General features: G+C 37.1%; 2 protein-coding genes across 3 annotated transcripts; one reads left to right on the forward strand and one right to left on the reverse strand.

Moving 5' to 3' along the window:
- Window positions 1-2,216: 2,216 nt before the first annotated feature.
- On the reverse strand, window positions 2,217-11,539 carry WDR83OS (WD repeat domain 83 opposite strand). Its single transcript, XM_034406840.2, has 4 exons — window positions 11,407-11,539; window positions 7,074-7,179; window positions 5,307-5,404; window positions 2,217-2,451 (listed from the first exon to the last, which is right to left on the reverse strand). Exons 1-4 carry the CDS (start codon window positions 11,454-11,456, stop codon window positions 2,385-2,387), a joined length of 321 nt encoding a protein of 106 aa, XP_034262731.1. The 5' UTR covers window positions 11,457-11,539; the 3' UTR covers window positions 2,217-2,384.
- WDR83 (WD repeat domain 83) lies at window positions 11,409-21,000 on the forward strand. Of its 2 annotated transcripts, none has more exons than XM_034406827.3 (10): window positions 11,409-11,800; window positions 13,285-13,538; window positions 13,871-13,991; window positions 14,570-14,675; window positions 16,373-16,421; window positions 16,505-16,631; window positions 17,134-17,201; window positions 17,649-17,757; window positions 18,265-18,379; window positions 19,114-21,000. In XM_034406827.3, the coding sequence occupies exons 2-10, from the start codon at window positions 13,436-13,438 to the stop codon at window positions 19,264-19,266; spliced, it is 951 nt and encodes a 316-aa protein (XP_034262718.2). In that variant the 5' UTR covers window positions 11,409-11,800; window positions 13,285-13,435; the 3' UTR covers window positions 19,267-21,000. The 2 variants fall into 2 exon arrangements, with proteins under 2 accessions (XP_034262718.2, XP_034262724.2); XM_034406833.3 differs by having other exon boundaries at window positions 11,588-12,113.
- Window positions 21,001-24,349: the final 3,349 nt, after the last annotated feature.

Consider the following 24,349-nt stretch of genomic DNA (forward strand, 5'->3'; position numbering starts at 1 on the left):
AACAATCTGCCATGTCATTTAAACTTAGCCCTCAGCTGCTATGGTGCAATGTTTGTGTGCCATAGCAGCGCCTTTGTTGCTGTGCTTCAGATTAGCCTCCCAGTGTGATGTATGAACAGGAGTTGGGATTTAAGCAAACACAGATATGTATGTGCAAAGGCTGAAGATTTTTTTCTTGGCTCCTTCCGCATCAACACAATTAAACGATGCCTAAATCTAGCTGTTCGGCCACCTGCTCCACAACCTAGCTAAGAAGCTGAGGAAATCTATGTCAGGGTGGATGAATGCACTCCAACTTGGCTTCATTAAGCCGTCTGGGTGGTGAGTGATTAAAAGGAGATGCTGATACCCCCTCCGGCTGCATTCCGCACTGACTACGCAGCAGCCTCCGATCCACCCCCGTCTCCTGGCCAGCAAGTGCGGAAGTGGGGAATTTCCTGGCACCAGATGCGGAACAGGAAAGCGGAAATGAAAACAGCAGCAAGCCAAAATAGATTGGGGATGGGAAGAAGGGGTGGGTGGGCGCTTGTCTCTTAAAGGCACAGGATTATCCATAGGCCAGAAAGGAAATACATTTATTGAAAACAGATGGGCGAGTGTTCAGGCAGGGACATGATTTCTTTTTGCTTTCCCTCACCCCCCACCGCCATCCACATATTAATAGCAACCCGTCTTGCCCCATAACATAGTTTCCCCCCCCTTTCATTAGCCCATTCAAAACATTACACTGCATGGGAGCAATTTAGGACAAGACTGTAGGTGGCCTCTGGCGGTACAGAAAGAAAAACAATGCATCACACAGCTTTTCTTTTTGAACAAAATGCCAATTCCTAGCTCTGTCAACACAATGCATGCTGTGAGAATTATCACCACCCCACCCATATACAAGCCTCACAAAGTTGAAAAAATATGCTCAGTTGTCCTTGAGAACTGTGAGCATAATAGAGCTCTAAAGAATTTACCTCCTTTTCTTCTTGCTGAGACACTTTTAGTAGTCTGAAAGGAGGAAATGCTCATTTCCCAAGCGACAGAGGCAATCAGCATTTGTGACAATGCGGTGACTGGCTGAAGTCAGTTAGCATTCCAGAATGAATCGGTATTAAAATGGATCTGAATAAAAATCCTCAAGAAAGAAGAAAGCACACAGTATCTAGCTGAACTTAAATTCTCAGAAATTTTTTTGCAGATGTGCTCAATATAATCTAATTTTGTTCCTTATGATCTGTTATCAATTTATAGGATAATAAATAACAGACAGTCCTCCCCGTTCCTCACAAATTCAAGCCAGGCTTCCTTCCTACTAGATGCCAGACCATGTCCATCCTGATATGTACCCCTTTCCTCAATATCCCAGCTGTGCCATTTCCTCAGGCTATTTAGCGTTGTCTGAAAGTAGGAAAGCTGCAGGCAGGGAGTGGGAAGGGGAAAGAGAGAGATGGGAGTACTCATGAATCACCAGATGCAATCCAGTCTTTGGAAGTTAGCCAAAGAACACTGCTTTGAAGCAACCAAAAAGCCTAAAGCCGTCACTCTATCACTTATTAATTGTTCATTCTTGTTTGAGTAAAAAAAGATAAAAATACTATTGAGTCCATGAGTAAAGGTGGTTCCAATTAATTTTTCAGAAATTAAGAGTGTTGTGGCCTCTTCATTCTATGCCTGTTCTCTAATACAAATTTGAACCCTTTTATACAGGAGAATGCTGTTAAACTATAGTACACAGATTAAATGTCCCTACAAAAATGTAGTAGTACTCCATTGCGAATGAATACAATTCTCTCTGGATTCATCCAATTCTTGATATAACTGAGGGTACCTTTTTAAAATTGTACTTGGAAAGATCCTTGTCTCATATACTTCATAGATAATAGTGCTAGAAATCAAAAACTAGTACATGCCTCTGCAACACGCTATTTTGATTAAAAGCTATGAGGAAAGCTGCCTACTTCTATAGATACAAAAAGCTTTATATTTCCCAAGACATTATTTCTGTTGTATGCTAATTAGCTACAAGTAACAATTTTTAAAATATATTTATTGATGATAAACTTATTCCTGGACCACACTGATTCTTTTTTCTATGGAGCAATCCCTCCTAATAGTCCAAGGAATACACTGAGAATGCTTTGTTTATATTGGTTTGGCTCAGAGTTATACTGGCAATCAAATAAGAGGCATTCTTAACATGTTAAGAAAACTTGGCAAGATAGCCAATGTATATTTAACAATCATTACTTTATTGATATAGCAAAGTAAACATTCCCAATATGTTGCAATGGTATACCTGTGCAATTAAATTTATGTTGTATAAGAAAACCTTCTACTCTGAACAGGATAACCCAACTACTTGGGAAGATGAGTTTTAAAGGAAAGTGTTATTTTTTTCACCAAGGAGGAGACATGGGCTGAGGATTTTGAAGATAGGACATCACTACAGCAGAAATAGACAACCTGAAAAAAAAGAATAGTGACAGAATTAATGTAGAATCCTTAACATTTTATCCACAGTAATATCAATATTAATTACAATTATCCCAGCTTTCCAAAATAGGTAATCAAATTAAAAAATATATTTGCTCAGGAATATGTATTTGACATCAGTCTAAATTTATTTCTTGCAGGTGTTTTCCTCAGCAATAATTAGCAAAGGAGAAACTAAATGAACACTTCTTGTACTCGAAGCCTCAACTATTTGCCTAATAGTAGCGGCTCACAAAACAAATACCTTTCCAAATTAATAATTTGGTCTCTGTGCGAGCTGCACTGGCTCCCGGTGGTCTTCTGGGTGCACTTCAAGGTATTGGTTACCACCTTTAGAGCGCTCCATGGCTTAGGACCCGGGTATTTATGAGCCCACCTTCTGCCACCGATAGCCTCCCACCGACCAGTACGCTCCCACAGAGAGGGGCTCCTCAGGGTGCCGTCGGTAAAACAATGCCGACTGGCAGCCCCCAGGGGGAGAGCCTTCTCTGTGGGGGCACCTATCCTCTGGAATGAGCTGCCCCCGGAGATACGGCAGATCCTGTATCTTTGCACCTTTCGCCATGCCCTAAAGACGTTTCTATTCCAACAAGCCGGGCTGGCCTAATTTTTTTAATTGTTTTAATTTTAAATTGTTTAATTATGGGTCTTAATACAGGGGTGCTTTTAATTGTGGGCCAAATTAATTTAATTGGATTTTAATACTGTTTTTAAATTTTGTATTTCTTGTGTTTTATCTGTTGGCTGTTCACCGCCCCGAGTCCTTTGGGAGAAGGGCGGTATATAAATATAAACAATAAATAAATAAATAAGTTAAATTTAGAATCATTAGCCATTACTGAAAGTTACTGGATGATTTTTGTTGGCAGAAAAGAACTGAAACTTTAGAATTTAATCAAGAAAATAAGAGCTTTTGTGAGAAAAGAATAACATGTATCTACAAATATTTTCTTGTTAGATGTAAGCATTATAATCCTAAAAAGAACAGAAAAGACTGAAAAAGAGAAGGTCAATGAGCAAGAAGACAAACTAGAAAAGGAGAATGCAAGTTTATTACTTAATCTGTTGACACAAATAGAGAAAGAGGGAATCTAGGATAAAATCTTTTTAAAAATGCAAAAATCTAGCATTTCCACATTCATTGAAACCCCACAGAGTTTGAAAACTGTAACAGAGAATTGCTTCCACAATATAAAAATCTGAGGTAAACACCATATTTATTAGAAAGGAAGATGATCACATAGGCATCTGCTAATAGCTCCAATAATGAAAATAATATGACTGCAGGAACATGAGGCAATACCTGCCCCTTGTAATTCTGACATCAGACAGATGTATTTAAGCCATAGGGTTGCATTGTAATATCCTGATGTATGTTTCTACAGTCACTTTCCTCCAGGAACTCTTATGAATGATCTTCAATTCAAGGCAATCCCACTCCCTCCTCAAAAAAGAAAGAGTAAAGAGAGGGAAAACTCCATAAATAAAAAATCCCATGTACTGTCCAACTTCATAGTCTTGTAAACCCAAGACTTGCAACCAGTCCTGGAGATTTACTTCTCTCAATAAATTTGTGCATGAGTTAGCTTGTGTATTATGTAGAAACATATAAAAATTCCATAAAAGAACAAAACAACAAAAATACAGTAACTATTGATTAAAATTGCCAGTCACACTTTATAATAATTGATTCCTATCTGTACATACATAAACATACAATACTTATACACAGAAAACTTCCTCATACAAAAATAGGAGTACAAACATTTTTTCAATAAAATAGCAAAAAGAAGAAGAAAAATGGAAATACAGGTAGGTCTTAGTTGCATTGTGAAGGGAAGAGAAGAAAAATGATTGAAGGAAACTGAATAAGGATGAAATAAGAATTTATTAAGCAGGGGAAAAATAAAAAGCAGCTCTGTTAAGGCTTCACAAAGACTTTAAATTCAATAAGCAAGTTGAGTCTCCCAAATAATCTAATTTTCAAAAGCATTGATATTTTCAAGCATTTCCTCACTGTAGATGTAAACATGAAAATGTCTGGAGATCAGATCACTGAGGTGACCTGGAGTTTCGGGTGATTTTTAATCTTAGGCTACTGTTCTCCACATGTAGAATGTGTATGTCTGTAGTGAGGCAAAGGAATATGCTATTATTGCTTTCTCTCCATGGATGAACTCCAGATCCATTTTTCTAGAGACCTTTTTTACAGTCAGGTAACTTACTATTCCATTTCAATAGTGTCTGTTTTTAAAGTAACTTCTATTCCATAAATATAACATCCATCTCAATTCCAATGAAAGGATCCTTTGAAAAGCCTAACAATGAGGCAGATTTGTCTTAATCGGTCACATACATGGTAGAGAAAAGAGGCAAAATGGAGATGCTCAGGCAACAGAAGTTAATAAAAGTTTACCACAAAAGCTAGTCTTCTAGATTCCATTATTTGCCAATGTTTATCGGTGGGTGATGTACCCCATTGTTGTTAACGAGTATAAACTCAGCAGAAAGGAGGAAGAGAAGGCAGCTTCAATTATTAATCTACCATGAAGCATCAAGGCTTCACTTTGATGAGAAGTGAAACAGCTTTTACTTTAAAGATAAGTATTATAAAATGAGTCACTATCAGAGGGAAAACTACTCAAATCAAAAGAAAAACAAGAATCAGTAAACTTTTGGACTAGTAGGCATATTTGGAATTTGGAGAACTTTGCAATTAGCATTCCTGAGAAAGTATTTCCAGGGCAAGACCTATGTATTCAGAAATGAATACCATAGCAAATCAGACATAATACAAGTCTGAAAGAAGTAAAAACACGGCTTACATGAAACTGCTCATCATCTGTTTGGTGTCTTCTGAGCTCCTAGAGTTGGCAAAACTGATAAATGAGCAGTAGACAGCAATCCAAGCACACCATTTTAACTGCAAACACCATGGAAAAATATGATGAGAACCTCATGGAGTCACAGATACACCAGTTATTAAAGTTTAATAATATTATAAATATTCCACTTTGTTTTTCCTATGAGTTCAGGAACAGTTAAAAAAATTAATAAATATTGCTAAAGCATAATCATGATGTTAAATACATATAGACAAAAATAAAGCCATATTAATGAACTCAGACTTTTTCAGTTGCTTCTACTGAATTAAATGCCATTATCAATGAGAAATATAAACTGAAAATTCTAATTTCAAAAGAAATATATGACATATGAAGTTGTGTGGTTTAATAATTTTAAGAAAAATATATATGTTGAGAATTAGTACTGCAGAACATCTAAGGAAGACTTGAAAAAGATATCAGTAGTTATTCAACATTTTATTAACACATTCAGAAAGAGATCACTTTGGAACAACCAGGACGTGGATGACTGAGAATCATTACAGACATTCAGATAGAGATTCTATTATTTGTGAAAACCACAATATAGATTTCAATACACTGTTATTACAATGTAGGTCTTTATGGATTTTTCCTAAACTTTGTATAGTGTCACCTCAAATAGAAACTCATGCAAAGTGCTCTCTCTCTCCCTCTCCCTCCCTCCCTCTCTCTCTTAAGATTATTTTAGCAGTAGTTAAAAGATTTCATATTAAAGGTATGGACTATTGTTATGTGAATAATGCCTTGGCCCTCTGTAAAAAGAAAAATGCTGATGATTGAGGATCAAATAAATGACATTGAGGCTTAAATTTATCTCATAATTAAACTGAATTTCTATATATATTAACCTGATGATAGCTTCTCAATTACATAACCGTAATTGCTATTTCATACAGGCCATCCATTCAGAGCATACAGTTGAATTACTATTAATGTATCTGTCTCTTAATACTAAGAAGAGATCTGATATAATTAAACTCTTAGATATTTTAATCTAGAATTGAGATCTGAATGAGTTGTTGTAAAGTAATTGACATATATTTTCAAAAACATTTATATATGATGGTACTATTACCAGTAATGGGTATTATCACTTTTACACAGAAGACACGTTATCCTCTAGGCACAATTCAGATCCCTTAGGGAGAATCAAACTGAAATTAATGAAAAGAGCCTTGCACAGGATATATCTTTATATCTTTTCTGTAGCATGGATATATAGCAAAGCATTCCTCTAATGAAAGGAATTTCATTTTAACCATTCTATCATCTATAATGCTCCACAATGCTTATGCAGATTTTAAAGTCAGTTTTGATTTCTTCTGGAATAATTTACACTAATACATCTTAAACAGCCTATGTAAATTTAGCTAAAACTGTTAAAAATAAAGTCCAAATTAATATGAATTGAAACATTAAGCTATTAATTTATTGCTGAAAGTTAAATAGTAACTAGTCAGCCTTTGAAAGTTGGCAGAAAAGTTTCTGAGAAGTACTGTGTAATTAATCCAATTCAACACTGAAAAGAAAGAAAACTGGAGTTACAAGGAATAATCCAGATTTTATTGCAAAATGCTAGAACTATACTATCCAATAGCAATTCAGTAATTGTATCATAATATGTAAGTAGTAAAACATTTTACTTGATTTGTTCAGTTAGTGCTTGATGTCTTTTGGTCAAAACCTGGGTATTCTAATACTCACTTTTAGCATTAAGCCACACATGCTGAAAATCATCCCTAGCAAATTCATATAATCTGGTGTAGGATCTTCTAAAGTAGGGTTGTTTTCTGTAGTTGGAGGTTTGTATCTGCAAATAAAAATTCATTATAAGGAAAAGCAAAAGTATTACATTATATTCAAACCCAAAACAAATATTTCTAGCAACAATTCTGAACTGATGAGGAAAACATAAACATACTTTTCCTGCAAAAAATAAAACTTTCATACAAGTTCAAAGTCAACAGCTCGAAAAAAGAAATGGTATCAATATTTAGTATTTTTCCCCAAGTGATACTTCAGCACACTACAGAAAGCTCTCTCTAAATTTTAATAAAGAATATTCTGTTTCAACCACTTCAAATAATAAAGACCAAACAATAGGAGAAGAGTCTTGTTTTAATATGGACAAAAAAGAAAAGGATTATGAGAAACTCTGTAAATTAAATTCTATAAAATTTGTGTACAGGTAGTCTTTGAGAGCCAGTTTGGTGTAATGATTAAGGCATCAGACTAGAAACTAGGAGACCATGAGTTTCAGTCCTGCCTTAGGCATAAAGTCGGCTGGGTTACCTTGGTCTAGACATTTTTCTTAACCCTAAGAAGGAGGCAATGGTAAACCACTTCTGAAAATCCTTGCCAAGAAAACTGTAGGGACTTTTCCAGGCAATCTCCAAGAATCAAACATGATTGAATGGAAGGAAAAAATAAAAAATAAATTCTTATTTAGCGATTGCCTTGTTTAGTGACCATCATAGTTACAACAGTGATGAAAAAGTAACTTCACAAATCCTCACATTTATGATCCTCACAGGTCTGTAAATAAAGGAAAGCTGGAGTAAGAATATAAACATAGTTGCAGTTTCACTTAGTGACCACTTCTCTTAATGATAGACTTGCTGGTCCCAGTTCTGGTTCTTAAAGTGTAATCTAGTATATTAAATAGAATAATAAAAATGATTACTGGTTAACTGTTCAATATGTAAGGCTCACACAGGTAGCACTTAGATTAAGGCAGCAATTAGGACCAAGATTGCCTTCACTAAGTGTTGTGGATGTAAAACATATTACCAGATTGCATTGTTTAATGATGGCAATCCTGGCAGTCCCGGTTTCTGTTGTAATCCCTGGAGTGAGAAGAGGTAGGAGTGCCAAGTAAGGAGCACAGGAGGAATTGCACAGGTGCCGCAGGGGCTCTGAGAGCACTAAGAAGCACAAGCAGGTTAGTGTGGGCCTGAGAGGCTGAAGAGGGCCAGCAAAGGTGCTGCAACAGGCATGATCTACAGAGTGCAGGTGGGCTGGGTGTACTATAGAATACGAGATCTCTGGGATCTCGTAGTCCATAATGAACTCCTCTGGGGAAAAAAAGCAGAAAAAGTGACTTACTGGAGTGACTTGCAACCTTCCCTGCCAGTTTTCCACTGATTGTTTGTTCAAAACCGGCATGATAGTCCGCAAATGGCAATCACATGATGTGTCCTGCTGTGATGTCATAATTGTGAGCTGGGCATCCAAGCTCCCAGATAGTTATCAGACAACCAAATGGATCCTGCAACAGCTGGAACTTCAAGGGCTGATTGTAAGTCTGTAGTTTCAGTGGGTTCAGCATCACTGTATCTTTGAATGGTTAATGAACACATGAATGCAAGCCAAGTACTATCTGTGTAGGCAAAGCTAACAGCTGGAACTTCAAGGGCTGGTTGTAAGTTTGTGGTGTAGTTTTTCAGTACCACTGTAACTTTGAATGGTCACTGAATGAATGGACATAAACCAAAGACTATCCATGTAGGCAAAACTAACATTTAAGGGCCAGAAATCAAGATTAATTATCTCTTTTTATTGGATTCCTTTGACCAAAGGGGCAAAGTAAAAACCATACAAAAGATATAGGGCTGTTTTCTATTCTTTCTTCTTACTATATTGGCCTATTTAGTTTGTTGTATGCCCTGGACATCTCATGGGTGGTTCAAAAGTTTGCTCAACAGAATAGAGTAAAAGCAGCAGTATACATTATTCCTTAAGCATAAACATCTCAATGCTAGATTGGGATTCCTTGTGCACAGTCACTTATGCCTTCGTCATCTCTTGCCTGGACTACGGCAATGCTCTCTACATGGGGCTCCCCTTGAAGAGCACCCAGAGACTCCAGCTGGTCCAGAATGCGGCCGCGCGGGTAGTTACGGGAACTGCATGGCGCTCCCACATAACACCTCTCCTGCGTGAGCTGCACTGGCTCCCAGTGGTTTTCCGGGTGCGCTTCAAGGTGTTGGTTATCATCTTTAAAGCGCTCCATGGCATAGGACCTGGATATCTTCGAGACCGCCTGCTGCCACCAATGGCCTCCCACCGACCTGTGCGCTCCCACAGAGAGGGCCTCCTCAGGGTGCCATCGGCCAAACACTGTAGACTGGTGGCCCCCAGATGGAGGGCCTTCTCTGTGGGGGCACCTGCCCTCTGGAATCAACTGCCCCCCGAGATACCAAGAATTCAAGACCTCGGTGCCTTCCGCCGTGCCCTGAAGACCTTTCTTTTTCAGCAAGCCGGGCTGGCTTAACACTTTTTTAAAAATGTTTTTAATAGCTTTGCTATTGTTCTTTTAATTTTGGGGCCAAACATATATATATATATCTTTTTAAATTGGTTTTAATGTTTGTATTTATGTTTTTACTTTGGCTGTACACCGCCCTGAGTCCTTCAGGAGAAGGGCGTTATATAAATTTGAAAAATAAATAAATAAATAAATGCAGAGATATTGCAAATCAAGTACAAATTTGCAACTTGCTGTACACTTACTTGGATATAAATCCTTCAAAACTCAATTGGTATATCCATAAATTACCACACATGGGATTGTACAATCTGATTTGTAGTAGCCTAATTTAACTACATAGTTTAACAAGATTTAAATGTGGGTGTGTTTCTACTGCTCTACTTGGCATTACTGTATTAGTTACCACCATCTACTCTTAGTTATTTCTTATTTATTTCTTATTTATTTATATCCTTCTTGATATGCACTTATAATGGATTTTTCAATGTAATCATGAAAATGTATGACAGTTCAATCATTCTACTTTAGAGATTCATACACAAGCAACCACTCTACTCTATTTCTTCATTCAGTTTGCCAATTTACTTCCTGAAACTCAAACCATAATTACTAGTTTTTGTTTTTACTAAACTTCACTACATGAATTCTATAATGCAGAAAAAAAAAATGTCCAAAATTTTATCTAAGATATATTGCCTCTTCCCTCATGTACATTCAAGTAATATAGTCAGACCTCAACCAAACATAAAGTTACTCATAATTTAATAAGGCACTCTTAAAATAAAAGGACTTGAGCCATGCCTATCTTATTTCAATACACCAATACATTTTTCTGTGAACTGAAGGTTGTGTCTGAAATTAGCCATATCAAACTACGTTATGCTTTCAGAGGCTTTATTCAGGAATCAATTTATCCTCTCTTTGAAGTTGTAATATTAAGTATCCCTGGGCCTTTCTACATAATCACCAATTAGTACAACTACTAAAAGTAGTTAGGCTAGAGTTAAAGGAACTGGGCTACAAAGAAGAAAAACCTCTAGCTCTCCTTATCATTTCATAGTTGTGTATTTTGTATCTGGAACTGGTAGAAGTTAGCTGCTAATTTACCACGGGGTATATATATAAATATATTTAGCCCTTGAAAGTAAATAATACTTTTACACTTCAAAGCATTCCATTTGTCAGGAAAAGTTCCAGTCTTTCATTGGCATAGAGTTGTGGATGTGAAGTACTGTGTTTAATATGATTATGCAAATTGCAGCATCACTAACTTTGGAACAGTACCCATGAAACTACCTGGGTGACTCTGCTTGTGCCATTTTGTAAGCTTTTCTTTTTAACTTTACCAAGTAAATTATTCTTTATTAAAAAAAAAAAAAGAATATCAGCTCTTTGCAGACACACCCATAACTAGCAAGGCCCTGACCACCTTACTCGCACCAGATTACTCATGGGTATTATTGCCTTAGAATCAGGGCCTACTTTGATCGTTTGAAACTATCTGCCCTTTCGCAATATTTGTCTCCATTCTCCCCTTTTTTTTCCCCTATGTGATTTTCCCCTCGTTGTCCTTCAAACGACAGCAGCCAGACCCCCTCCCCCCCCCGAACCTCGCGACTTCGCTACGATGTTGCCATAGTGACCCCAGGCAAGTCACGTGCCACCGTGCGTGACTTGTCCGTTCCGTCTCCTTCCGTGCTACAGCAACTCCGGGACCCAAGTCGTGACGTTACCATGCCAACTCCCAATCCCACACTGCAGCCTGACCTGAGAATGCGGTTGGGACGCCGCGGATCTGCCATACTGTTGCTAGACATCCCACTGTGCCGCGGGCTACAGTACTGTGCTGAGAGCGACCTCCTTTCGAGGCTGCAGCAACTTCCGCTTCCTTTCAGCGCCGCAGGGGGGGGTGACTAAGAGTGTAACACCCCCGAGTTTAGGCGCTTTTGTTCCGGCCTATGAGTCCACGCTTATGTTGACACTGGAAAGGCCTTGCAACTGAAATTTCTGGAGGAGGAGGAGAAGGAGGAAGAATGTTGTAGCCCTTCCCTTCTCGCTTGAAGAAATTATGCCGAGAGGGGGTGGAACCAATGAAACTAGATTGGAGGAGTAAATGGACGAGTCGACGCCTGCATTTCCCTATAATCTTTCTTGCTATTTCGTAAGTAAAAGCTGCAAGAGGTTACTAAGAAATGTGAGCTATTTTCCCACATGCATAGTTCCATGATTCGAAGAGGAGACAGCGGGCGGGTAGGAGAGAGGTTTAATTTCAATAACTGGCCTCTTATACAGAGACAGCATTTGACCTTTGAAAGGATCCCTGGTACAACCTACCCACCCACCGACCCCCTTCTTCTGCCTGATAAAAACTCCATTTGACTATCCGGAGATTCTCCCATCTAGTAGCATCATCTACTACAGACCTGCAGATCTGGGCTGCGAGAGTCCGACCCTCATTTGATGGAAACCCAAAGGTGCTTTTTTCAAGAGGCAACTGGACTTTCTTGTTTTTCTTTGAAGACGTTTTGCTTCTCATCCAAGAAGCTTCTTCAGCTCTGGCAGGATAATATGGGGGGGGGGGGGAAGCACCTTTGGGACAACCATGACCTGGATGACTGAGAATCTCCATAGACATTTGATAGAAACAAAAATGAAATTTGGCTAGATCATTGCTGCCAACTAGTGGTTGTCCCGTTGTTTGTAGTCCTAATCAAATATCAAGACCAATGTTTTCTTCTCCTCCCTGCTTCTCCTTTATCCTGAATTTTTGGTCATTTTGCCTGAAACGTTTCGGACGTTAAAAAGCTTGTGGTTTCAACTTAGAACAGTTCATTTAGTGACCTTTTTAAGTTACAATATCACTGAAAAAAGTGACTTATGACCATTTTTCACATTTATGGCCATTGCAGCATTCCCATGGTCATGTGACCAAGATTTGGATGCTTGGCAACTGGTTCATGTTTATGACAGTTGCAGTGTCCCCCAGATCTTGTGAACACCTTTTGCAACCTTCTGACAAGCAAGTCAATGGGGAAGCCAGATTCACTTAACAACCGGGTTATTAATTTAACAACCAATGATTCACTTAACAATTGTGGCAAGCAAAGTTGTAAAATTGGGCAAAACTCACTTAACAGATGTCTCACTGAGCAACATAAATTTTGGGCTCAATTATGGTTGTAAGTCGGAGACTACTTGTACAGCTGCCGTGTAATAAAGGCACCATAAAATACAATTAAGTTTTAGTTTAATGCCTAAAGAAGTAAAGCTGAAAGGTTTTGAAGGAAGAGACCTTTCTTTCTTAGCAGACTTTCTGAAAGTTTAAAGTGCCCTAGGTATGCTTAAGCAAGATAGACTTTTAAAGATAAGTGGTGTGAAATCGGAGGATGCTGACAGCCTTCTCAAGAAGACTGTCATGTTGTTATTCAGCAGCTTCCCAAATAGATGTTTTACATACAATACAGGAAGATATTTATGTTGCTTCAGCAGAGCAAATGTAGAGTACGTTTGACTTGATTTAGTAAGTAGCCATTGACTGAAGTACAGTAATCTATTTTGATATGTTATTTTTGAAACAAAATTGATTGCTCAAAAAGAGATTGCAACTGACAAATATTTTCTATGTGTCTTCTATTTTGCAATAAGGTAATGCAATTCGGGAGGCAACAAGTACCCAGAAGCAACATCACCTAATGCATCAGTCTGCCTTAGGCTATTCCTGATTCTAGAGATTTTGCTGTGGAGGTTCAGTATTATGCATGTGGATTTAATTTAGCAATCAAGCTACATCTATGTGATGGCCTTTCCAGAACCCAAATCCAAGAAACCTGAGCTTCCCCAAAAATTGCTTGGTACATTAGAATGTAAACAAGGAGCTATAAGAGCAGTGAGATTCAATGGTGAGTGTATTTCTGATTCCATAAAATAGAATAAAATAAAATAAAGGCTTTCAGTTATTAGAACTAGAGAAAACTCAGAAGCAAATTTATATAGAATTAATAGTGTAGAACTATAAGCTTTTAGTAACTTGTGAATGGATCAAGGCAACAGTTGTAAGGATTATGAAAAGATAGCTAGTGAGAGATGTGACTTGTTGGGTCAAAAAGTTTGAAATTGCAAAATGAATAGTGGAATTTGCATCATTCTAAGCGAAATGAAACTGACAGACTTCCAGGGATTCCCTGAATTTACTCAACTAGATAACATTAAATGAGACTTTTCTTTTTCTCAGTGGATGGAAATTACTGTCTCACCTGTGGCAGTGACAAATCACTCAAGCTTTGGAACCCACACAAAGAGACTCTCCTCAAGACATATTGTGGCCATGGCTATGAAGTCCTAGATGCTGCAGGGTAGGAACTAGGGGAGGTGGATCCACTTTATTTTTAAAAAATCCAACTATTTTGAAAACACTGAAATACTTTAAGAAAGTTTAAAATAACTGGATTAGATGATGGGGAAGGAACTTTACAAAAATATTATTTTGAAAAATACCAATATGTAAAATTCTATAATGAAATAAAAATAAATGAAAAATATTGACATAACTATAATGAACTTAACAAAACTAATTTATCTGAAAAATTACTATGACATTAAAAATTTAAATTTAAGTATTACTCTTATGTAAAAGTGTGTTTCTGTAAAGTTTGAGTAAGGAAAAAATAATAATACAGTAATTGCCAGGGAAATTCTATTCATGTTCATACTTTAAAATCTTGTCCACTCATTTAAACCTTTTTTGCTATTAAAATGACAAAAAACTTACATTTAAAAAACTGAGAAGCTCAATATATATGCTACATTTACACATTACAGTTGAAAATTTGCATATACAGCTTTTAAAAAGAAAAGTACTCTTTATTTAGATGCTAAAGAAAATTATTTCTCTTGCTTTTCCTATTCCCCTCTTTATCTGTGTTTTTCTTAGATCATTTGATAACAGCCAACTTTGTTCATGTGGAGCAGACAAAACAGTTGTGCTGTGGGATGTTGCCACAGGCCAAGTGATTCGCAAGTTCCGTGGCCATGCAGGGGTAAGATCTATTTTGTCCTTTGGGATGCTTGGAAAATTAGAAGATTTATGTCTTTTTGAAATATGAATTCCTCTGAGTTTCTACCTTAGAGGTTAACAGTTATGTGTTCTGCTTCTGAGAGCATCAGAATCCCTGTTCTGGTTGGCAGAAACCCCTGTGAAATATAAAATGTTTATAATGGGAGATAAAAAAACTGGATGAAACTCAGAATTCTCTGGGATAAGTCAGAAATGTTACTGGAGACATGGATAAGGAAAACAAGATTATAGAAACAGAATTGTAATTCTCAGATTAAAAAATACAAAACACTAGTTGATTTGCTGAATAAGGAATTATTGGTCTTGTACATTAGAAATGGAGGAGAAAGACTCTATGTCTCATAGTGAGTTTGCTTAGAATATCTGCCCCAATAGCTTCCGTATTTCAACATATTCTTCCAAAGAAACTTTACAAAAAAAGAGGAACCTTTATAAAGTGCAATCATTTGCTTGTTCAGCAATTATGCATACCATAAACTGCATCTGTATGTACCGTATTTCCCCGAAAATAAGACCCTGTCTTATATTTTTTTGAACCCTGAAATGAGTGCTTGGCCTTATTGCCATGCGCTCAAAAGCCTGATTGGGCTTATTATCTGGGGACTTATATGGACTGTCATACAGTGAGCCAATGCTGTAAAGTGTAAGCCTCAGGATGGCCTTTAGGATTAAGGATCAACATGAATTTTTTTCACAAGTAGCTTCAGTGATCTTGCATTTTTTGAGGGGAGGTTGAGTTAGGGTTAGTTGAGATTCTAAGTAAGGAATTGTGAGTTCAGTAGCACATCTGCTATGAGGCAAACAGATGTTGTCTTTGTCATGTGCCTCCAGAAGTAATTAGCCTGTTGTAGTATTCTGATTTGGGAATATTATTATGACAGCTTATTGACTGTTCTTTTCATGAGCAGAGTTAAATGGAATATTATTTTAATTTCTGCTCAGTACACTTGTGTTTGTATCTTATTGGAAAAAATGTAAACCCAATAAATATACCTATGCACAGCTGATACTAAGGTCTCTGGTTGAGGATTATAGTGAGTGGCAATAAGTAGGAGTGATAAAAAATTGTACCGTGGTACTGATGAAGAGAGTATTTAATAAAAAGTATAATGCCTAATAGTTAATGAAACTGCTAGGTTTGACTAGCTGTGGTGAGGGATGGAACTATGGCTGTACAAACATTTGAAGGATGTGTTACAAAAAATATAGATGTGAACAAAGCATCCCTCCTTGAAATCGTTTTGGAGCACATACAGACAAAATTCTACTGGGTCTGTTGGCAAAACAAAATACTGGTAGCTCTGTATGACATACACACAGTGACAACCAAAAAAAGATGCTTAAGCAGTCATAGTGAGCTTTCTAGTAGATATGGTTGCCTCAGCAGTTTGAAAAATAATGTTTCACTCATGCTAACACATTTTGCTTCAAATACTTTGCACAGCTATTGATGAAATAATAATGGAGATTAATGTATGGAATTCCAGCTACTGCCAGAGTTTGCAATAGTTTAAGTGTTGAAGGACAAGGGAATGGGAAAAATAATGCAGACTTGTACACTCTCTCCAAGCTCAGCTCCCATAAATGGGAAGTTAAACATAAATTGAGAACAATAGCAAGTCCTAATCTTTTTATATTCCCTTTTTTTCAACTGAACAGAAGGTGAATTGTGTCCAGTTCAATGAGGAGGCCACTGTAATTCTTTCAGGTAAGAAATCTCCTTGCCTTCTATGTTGCTTCTAGATTGTTCATCCTAGCCTTTATTTAGCATGGATCTTTACCTTCCTGCAGGTTCCATTGACTCCAGTGTCCGTTGCTGGGATTGTCGTTCTCGCAGACCAGATCCAATCCAAATCTTGGATGAAGCCAAAGATGGCATCTCCAGTCTGAAAGTCTCAGACTATGAAATTCTTACAGGGTAAAAAAGGATAGGATGAAGTTTGAATTGGAAAAGGCAAATTTGGTGCTTTGCTAAATCCAGAATAGATTATTTTAGAGAAGGGGTTAAATATTCTCAACTTTTCCATATCTGTTTTTAATTTTAAAAAAATAACTTTTCCCCCTTTTGGAACAGAATCTAAAATCGTGTTAATTTTTGCTAAAATATGAGAAAATGAACGAACATGTGTACAACTGTACTGGAAATTTTCATAATTCCATAATCCAAACTCACTCATAGCAAGTCTTATGGTTGTTGTTGTTAGTTGCTAAGTCGTGTCTGACCGATCGAGACCCATGGACAACATTCCTGCAGGCCTTCCTGTCCTCTACCGTCCTCTGGAGTCCATTTAAACTCACGCTCACTGCTTCAGTGACTCCATCCCGCCACCTCATTTTGAGAACAGATATTTTTGAAGTGTATAGTTTGCGACTTCAGGATCAGAGTATTCTCTTAACAATGTTGCTCTGTTGTTTCGCAGTTCTGTGGATGGACGTGTCCGACGTTATGACCTCCGTGCTGGAGAACTCTGCGCAGACTACATTGGAAGTAAGTTCATATATGGAATATCCAATAAACTGCTGAAGTGAGAACCATATTTTTGAAGATGTCACTTTGTTGTGGGATATGGTGCCTTTAGTTGTCTTGTGCTTGATAAATAACTCATTTTTTTTCATCTTCTGTTTGGTAGACTTCTATCGGCTTCAAACTGAAAAGTGTCTGCAAGGACATCAATTGTATCTTCAGGCTTGCATCCACATTTGATGATTATGCACTATCAATTCATATAATAATTGTCACTGTTGACTCATTGATTTTCTCCATGATATATCAATATATTCTTAGACAGTAGTTAGCAGTACTTGGCATAATACCTACAAGGCACTATACCTTCCTTATTTCTTTTTGAATAGGTTCTTTCCTCTTCATGCACATAGACCCTTGTATCTACTGCATGAAGCAATAACATCCAACATTGCCATGTTTTCATTATAGGTCCCATTACCTGTGTATGTTTCAGCAAGGATGGGCAATGTACACTGGCTGCTAGCTTGGATTCTACACTGCGATTGCTGGACAAGGATACAGGCGAGCTACTAGGAGAGTAAGCAAATACTTTTCATTGTTAACTGTAATGCTTCCTTTAGCACAGGGCTGTCAAACATGCGAGATGGATGCGTCACACGCTGTCCACGCCCAGTTTAGCGAAGGGGAAAAAAGTCACGATACGTCACATGATACTGCCGTGATGACGCAAGCTTGACATCCCTGCTTTAGCAGTTAGATTAAGGTTGACTCCAGCTTTTCCCAGTACAGAAGTATAAGTGCATGCTGAAGAGCAAGATGCAATTGCTTTAAATACACATAAATATTTTATACACGTATAGACATTTCCCTTAATTATTGAGTTAAAGAAAAATGTATTTATGTAATAGATTTTAATGTATATATGAAAGATGATCTGTGGCTATGAATAAGTTTGTAATGGTGTCCTTTTTTAATTAACTTTCTATTCACACAAGGACTGGTAGCAGCTTCAGGCAGCTTGATGGGGAAACATCTTCCAAGATGGCCAAGAATAATCTCCTTTTTCTCCCAATTGTATCTCCAGCTACACAGGCCACAAGAATGTAACTTACAAGATGGACTGCTGCCTGAGTGAAAGAGACACACATATTGGGAGCTGCTCAGAAGATGGAAAAGTCTATTTCTGGGATCTGGTTGAGGTAAACAGGATTGGCTGGGAAAATCAAGAGCTTTCCTTTGAGGTAGTCATTTGACTTTTTGGTCAGCCAATCACTGGGGTGTAACCAAAATTCTACTTGGTTGGAGAAGACAGTTTTTTTCTGGAAATAAAGCAAGCCACCCTCTTCTTTTCCCAGCACCCATCAATGATTAGTAGGAAACAGACATCTAAATTGGGAACAGAAATAGCAGTTGTTTTTATTGGTTTGTTTCATTTGGTCTTACTTAGTGGTTTAAATGGATCTACTTATAATATAATCAGGACAGTAGCAGCATCAATGCAGGTTTTTAATCTAAGAGGTAAATGACACTTGACATAAGTGATCTAGGTATTATATTTGAAGTTCATGTGTCAAGCATTTCTATGCAAGTTTATTTGGCTTGAAGCTAAGTGCCCTGGCTTATATTTGTAAAAGGTGAACACTGTTTATTTCTCTTCTTGAGTTAGGTAGCATTTCTTTCAATTCAGATTATCAAATGAGGACAATTTCTTCTTAATATTATTCATATGAAATAACTGGCCTTGCTAGTGGTTTATATGTCCTAATCCCTTGTTCAATTTTCTTCTCTAAGATCATGCTGGTTAATGAGAGGACATTGTCACAAGCAGTCCTGCAAGTCAGATTTTGTGCAAATAATATATCTGTAGGTAATCTCTGTCCTCTGTAGGTTTTGTGATCCATGTAGCTACATTTTGTCCTTTTCCCTCCCATAGGGCTCCCTTGTTCTGGCCTTGCCAGTGTGCAATACTGCTGTCCAGTCACTGTCCTTCCACCCAGTTGAAACCTGCCTACTCACTGCTGCAGGGGGTCTTGTTCAGTGTTGGAGGGAAGAATCTTACACAGCTGAGGAAGGTGTGCCTGCATGACTAACATTGCCTTTGTGACTGCGTTGAGCAAGACTGAAGATACAGGATGATGGATCTCTCTAGTGCATTTCTCTTACAGTTCTATGAGTACAGTTGTATGTACTTTGCTTTCAGGAGGAAGGATGGAGCATAATTTGGACTCTGCTTCTTCAGTAGAGCCAGCCTGACTGAAAGCTGCCCTTGACCGTTCAGGGCTCAAAAGTTTCCTTGCTTTAAGTGACAGTATTTTTAAATTCAGCCTATGTATTACAGACAGTCAAGTAAAAAGTTCATTTTTAAAAATTGGGTGTTTCTGGATTAGAAAGAAATAGAGTTTAAATGGTACGTGGACATTGTTTTATTGTTTTTGCGGCTCAGATGCTTAAACTTCATAAACACTAGCCCTGATCTTCACTTGGACAAATACATTAATTGAAATTGTCACTGCAAAAAAATAAAGTAATCTTGAGAAGAAAATATAAGTTTTTTACTCTTAGCTGTTCACGTGTTTAAAATAACAGGAAAAATATTTTGATTGCTGATGTTCAGAAGTGCTCAGACCTTGTTGGTCACATCTGCTTGGTTAGTGAACTACTACATGCATGTCTTTAATTTTACATCTGAATAGAAAAAATGCCGCAATGTTACAGATTGTTAATGACAGATATTGAAGAAAATGTTTTTAGATTTAGATTTAGATTTTATTGAACTTCTATACCGCCCTTCTCCCAAAGGACTCAGGGCGGTGTACAGCCATATTAAAACACATATAAACCACAAAATTTAAGAACAATTTAAAAACAAATATATAAAATTTGGCCCACGAAATTAAAAACTAACAAACACCCAATTTAAAAATTCCTATTAGGCCTGCCCGGCTTGTTGGAATAAAAGTCTTCAGGGCACGGCGAAAGGTACGCAGGTCAGGGATCATACGAACCTCTAGGGGCAGCTCATTCCAGAGGGCTCATTCCAGAGGGCTAGTGCCCCCACAGAGAAGGCTCTCCCCCTTTTAAAAGGCTGTTGTCCAGGAAAATTTAAATGTTAACTTGAACTTTTCTAGGGAGCTCATCCTCCTTCGATATAAATATAGTATTTTTTAAATTGGATGTTTATGAGTTCAAAATTAAAAAGGTTACGTATATACTCTGCGTCAGTGTGGAATTCAGGCTGAACCCCGGAAATGGAAGAGAATAGTATGAACAGATCAAGTTACTATTTTCTCGGGAGTGTATTTACTACCCTTGAATTCAAACAACTGAAGCCAGAATTGTATAGGTGCTAAATAAATTAAAATTCTCCTCCCAGAATTACTACATTTTAAGACTTGCACCAGTTATGTATAAATAAGTGGAAACATATTTTTTTTTATTGTGGGAATGTATCACATAGCATCTAGAAGTATCTCCTATGTTTTAGAAGTCCACTCAGTTGCTTAATTCTATTGTTACATATTCAATGAGAAGACAGATCTCTTTCCCTAAGTATTTTAAGTCATTAAAATAGATTGAATCGGTTTTTTCTTTTGTTGTTCAGATCCAAGATGCTTTTCTATAGAAATAAAAATGAAATTATAAGAAATAGATGTGTTCTTATTGAAGTGTTCAAATCTCATATTCATGCCACTCACTGTTGCTCGAAAAGTAATTAGAAAAAACTGATTTTAAAGAAACCAGCCCAGCAACTTAAGATCAATAAAATATTTCTGTTTCAGTTATTGTGGTTGCTGTAATAAAAAAGACTTCAAGAATCAAACATTCAGTCTTCCTTAATTTCATGCCTTTAAAATCCATTGGATTTACAACCGTTACCATCCCCAGATAGCATGACTAATCTGAAAGGCACCAGTTGAGGAAAGCCAATAGAAAAAAACCTGCAAAGTGCAAAAGTATGCATTGCATCAACATTGCAACACTACTACATCTAGATACCTTAACGCTAAATAAAATTTATACGCTTTACTCCTGATAAAATGAACAAAATGCAGCAATCAACTGTGGTTCTGGGTGAGATAGAAAATTCTACTTTGTGATTGTCTTCTTTCATAAATAAGATTTTTTTCTTCTGTTCAATGAAGAGTTGTAGACTGCCTAGAGAAATCCCTGCATTTTCTTGGCAAGATTTGCCCTGCTTCTTTCCTAGACCTGAATGAAAGTAACTAGCCCAAGGTCACTCAGCTGCCTTTGTGTCTAAGACAGGACTAGAATTCATAGTCTTGAGTTCTAGATAGATACTTTAATCACTACACCAAACTGGCTCTCATAAAAATCAGATTACTGCGTAGAAAATATTAAATGCCCTCTAAAGCTGTTCTCTTGACATTTTTTCATATGGAATATATTTTCCAACTCTACATTTAAAAAAAAGGTTACTTGCTTAAATAAGCTTCATAGTTATGTAAGGAACCATCTCCGGGTTGCTCATATTCTACTAAATTTCTACAGTTAATGCCACAGATTTGTTCTTATGAATCCTAGTAGACAGCTGAATAGAGGGATGGCATGAAATCAGATTTTCTCAACTGAGCAATTTAGTCATTGCATCATATCCTGTGGCATCATGTGTTCTCCCATATTGTTTAAACTGACTTTACAGGTTTGGAAACCAAAACTCTCTGTTGCTGAGTTAGTGCATGATACACAAAGGATTACTTGGAACACAAGATAGTAGTAGGTGTGGCAGGGACAGCAGGCATTCAATTAATCTGTAATTATTCCCTCCACTGCATAGTCATGGTAGCAGAACTTCTATGCGGTTTGTTTTGGTGTCTCGGAATAGTCAGATTAAGCAAAGAAATCAGGTGAAATCATCGCATTCAGTGTCTCATGTCATGAAAATGGCACAGAACAGTGATATAACTAGTAATCAGTATCGTCTGGAAGGACTGAATTCAGTTTATCTCAGTGCTTTGGCCCCCTAATGCTACACTATGGCTCAAATAATATAAGTTAATGGCAAGTGTGCTGAGGAGCAATGGGCCTTTTGAAGTCAATTTGATCAAGAGTCCTGTAACATGGAAACTGGTATCAGTCTAAGATTTTGTAGAGAGTAGGAAATCACACCTTATTCAGGTCCTTTAACTTGATTCTTCATTTAACGCCAGACAGATGAAGTAATCAAGAGCAAGAAAAGTACAGTTAATTATGAGGATTTAGATCTGCTGTTTACACCCCCAGCAAATGCTATTACCAGGCAGTTATTTTGATATGTACATGCTAAAAGCATTCAAAAGAATCCAAGATCATTGAAGAGATGAAGACAACAGAGTAGAAGCAAAGATTAAAATGATGGTAATTTTAGTTTAGAACGAGAACATCCAACCTTTGCAACTTTTAAGTCCTGTAGACTTCAACTCCCAGAATTCCTCAGCCCAGCCATATCGGTTAGGATAGGGCAGAAAATGGCTAGTTATTAGAAATCTTTTTTAACCTTGAAATAGAAATTCTAGCACTGACAATGTTACCTAGTTTGGGTAATGAAATGTCTGCAAGAAAACAGGGTCAGAGAACACCAAGGACCTCCTCATAGAAATCCTTGTAATATTTTCTGCCTCCAGTGTGAAAAATGGCTCAGCTAAACTTGAATAATAGTACTTTGATTTATGGAAAAATAACAGCTGTCATTCTACACAGGCAGCAATGATTTTAGATTGTTGGTAAACTAGAGTCCAGAGCATTAGGATTCCAATACCAATTTTGTCATTCTGGGGTAAGTCTTGTTAAAGAGATAAATTTTTAAAAGAGTTAAATGCTTGATCTGTAAGATTATTAAGAGAACGAAAAGCAATACATTTTTCAGAAGACACCAGTTCAAAACCGTACTTTCCTAAAGATAAGTTCTTTCATCTGATAACCAAGATGGTGTTTGAAACATTATAATGCTATTTATCTTCTGTGCCAGCATTTCCCCACTCAGGATTTTGATATCAGCAATCAGCTGATTGTAATTGAAGATGCCAATCATTAGAACAGCTGTTGGCTGAGGATGGATCACAGAATATGCCGGTAGGTTACATATGTTCATAAGCCTTCTAGGAATGAAGGTTTGACAGAAGCAACAGATTTCTTATTCAAAGACCCACATGAAAAAAACACTGGCTATTGTAAGATATGGATTAAGAAGCAAAGACTTCATGGGTAAAAATACCGAGTATATTTCCTAACGCTTGGATTGATTGGCTCAAATTTTTTTTCCTTTTGGGGAGAGAGAAAAATGCTGTCAAGGCAGAACAGGATTTCAGGGGAAGATAGCGCATTGAAGAAGTTTCAGCAAAACCCTGGAAATTGTAGTCATTTATAAGGAGTTGGTTAGTAGTTCAGCTCCTACGATCCTCTCTGGATAAGAGAGAAATGTCAGATCACCCAAGCTGTTTCTCCTTATTGTTGCTCCTTACAAAGAGACTGCAAGACAGCAGATTCTGAAAGGGGGAAAATTGGCAGATGGTTCACCATAAGTATGGTAGCTGCAAATGGAATGGTTCAAAGGCACTAAGTTTGTGCACTTCCCTTGCTAACCATCTTTGAAAATTACTCATTAACTCATTCAAGGAAGTTAGATGTCTTCAAAGTGACAAGCCTGGAAAAATCTGGTGAGTGCCTTCAATCTCTAATATAAGAAAATGAAATTTATATTTATAATTTTAAAGAATTTAACAACAAAAAAGGCAATGTTTTGGCTACAGAAAGTTTTAAATGGACTAAAGGGCTCAGAAAATGTTGGAATATTGGATTTTGAGGATGAAGTCTTCAAAATTATTTTTAAAGAGGAAATGTATGTTTGTGAAAAATAATTTATTATGGTATTTAAGGATATATTTGAGCAACTCCATCAGGAATTGCACTGAGACTTTGAATTAATTATGTCAGCTATGTTGTGTCTTTTGGGGAACAGGCTATCTCCAGAAGATGTTACAGAACTAGATATTTATTTTATTTTAAAATTTTAAAAATTTCACCTTTATTATTTTAATTCAAGACAGTGAATATGCCTAATACGCCTCCTATCTCTTTTCTCCAAAACAACCATCTGAGTTGAGTTGACCTGAGAGACAGAATGATTGGCCCAAAGTCACTCACCCTATGATTTTGCAACAAATATATTTAGA

This window comes from Pantherophis guttatus, chromosome 2 (assembly GCF_059756535.1).
Source record: "Pantherophis guttatus breed Tessera chromosome 2, ASM5975653v1, whole genome shotgun sequence".
NCBI classification, from domain to species: domain Eukaryota; kingdom Metazoa; phylum Chordata; class Lepidosauria; order Squamata; family Colubridae; genus Pantherophis; species Pantherophis guttatus.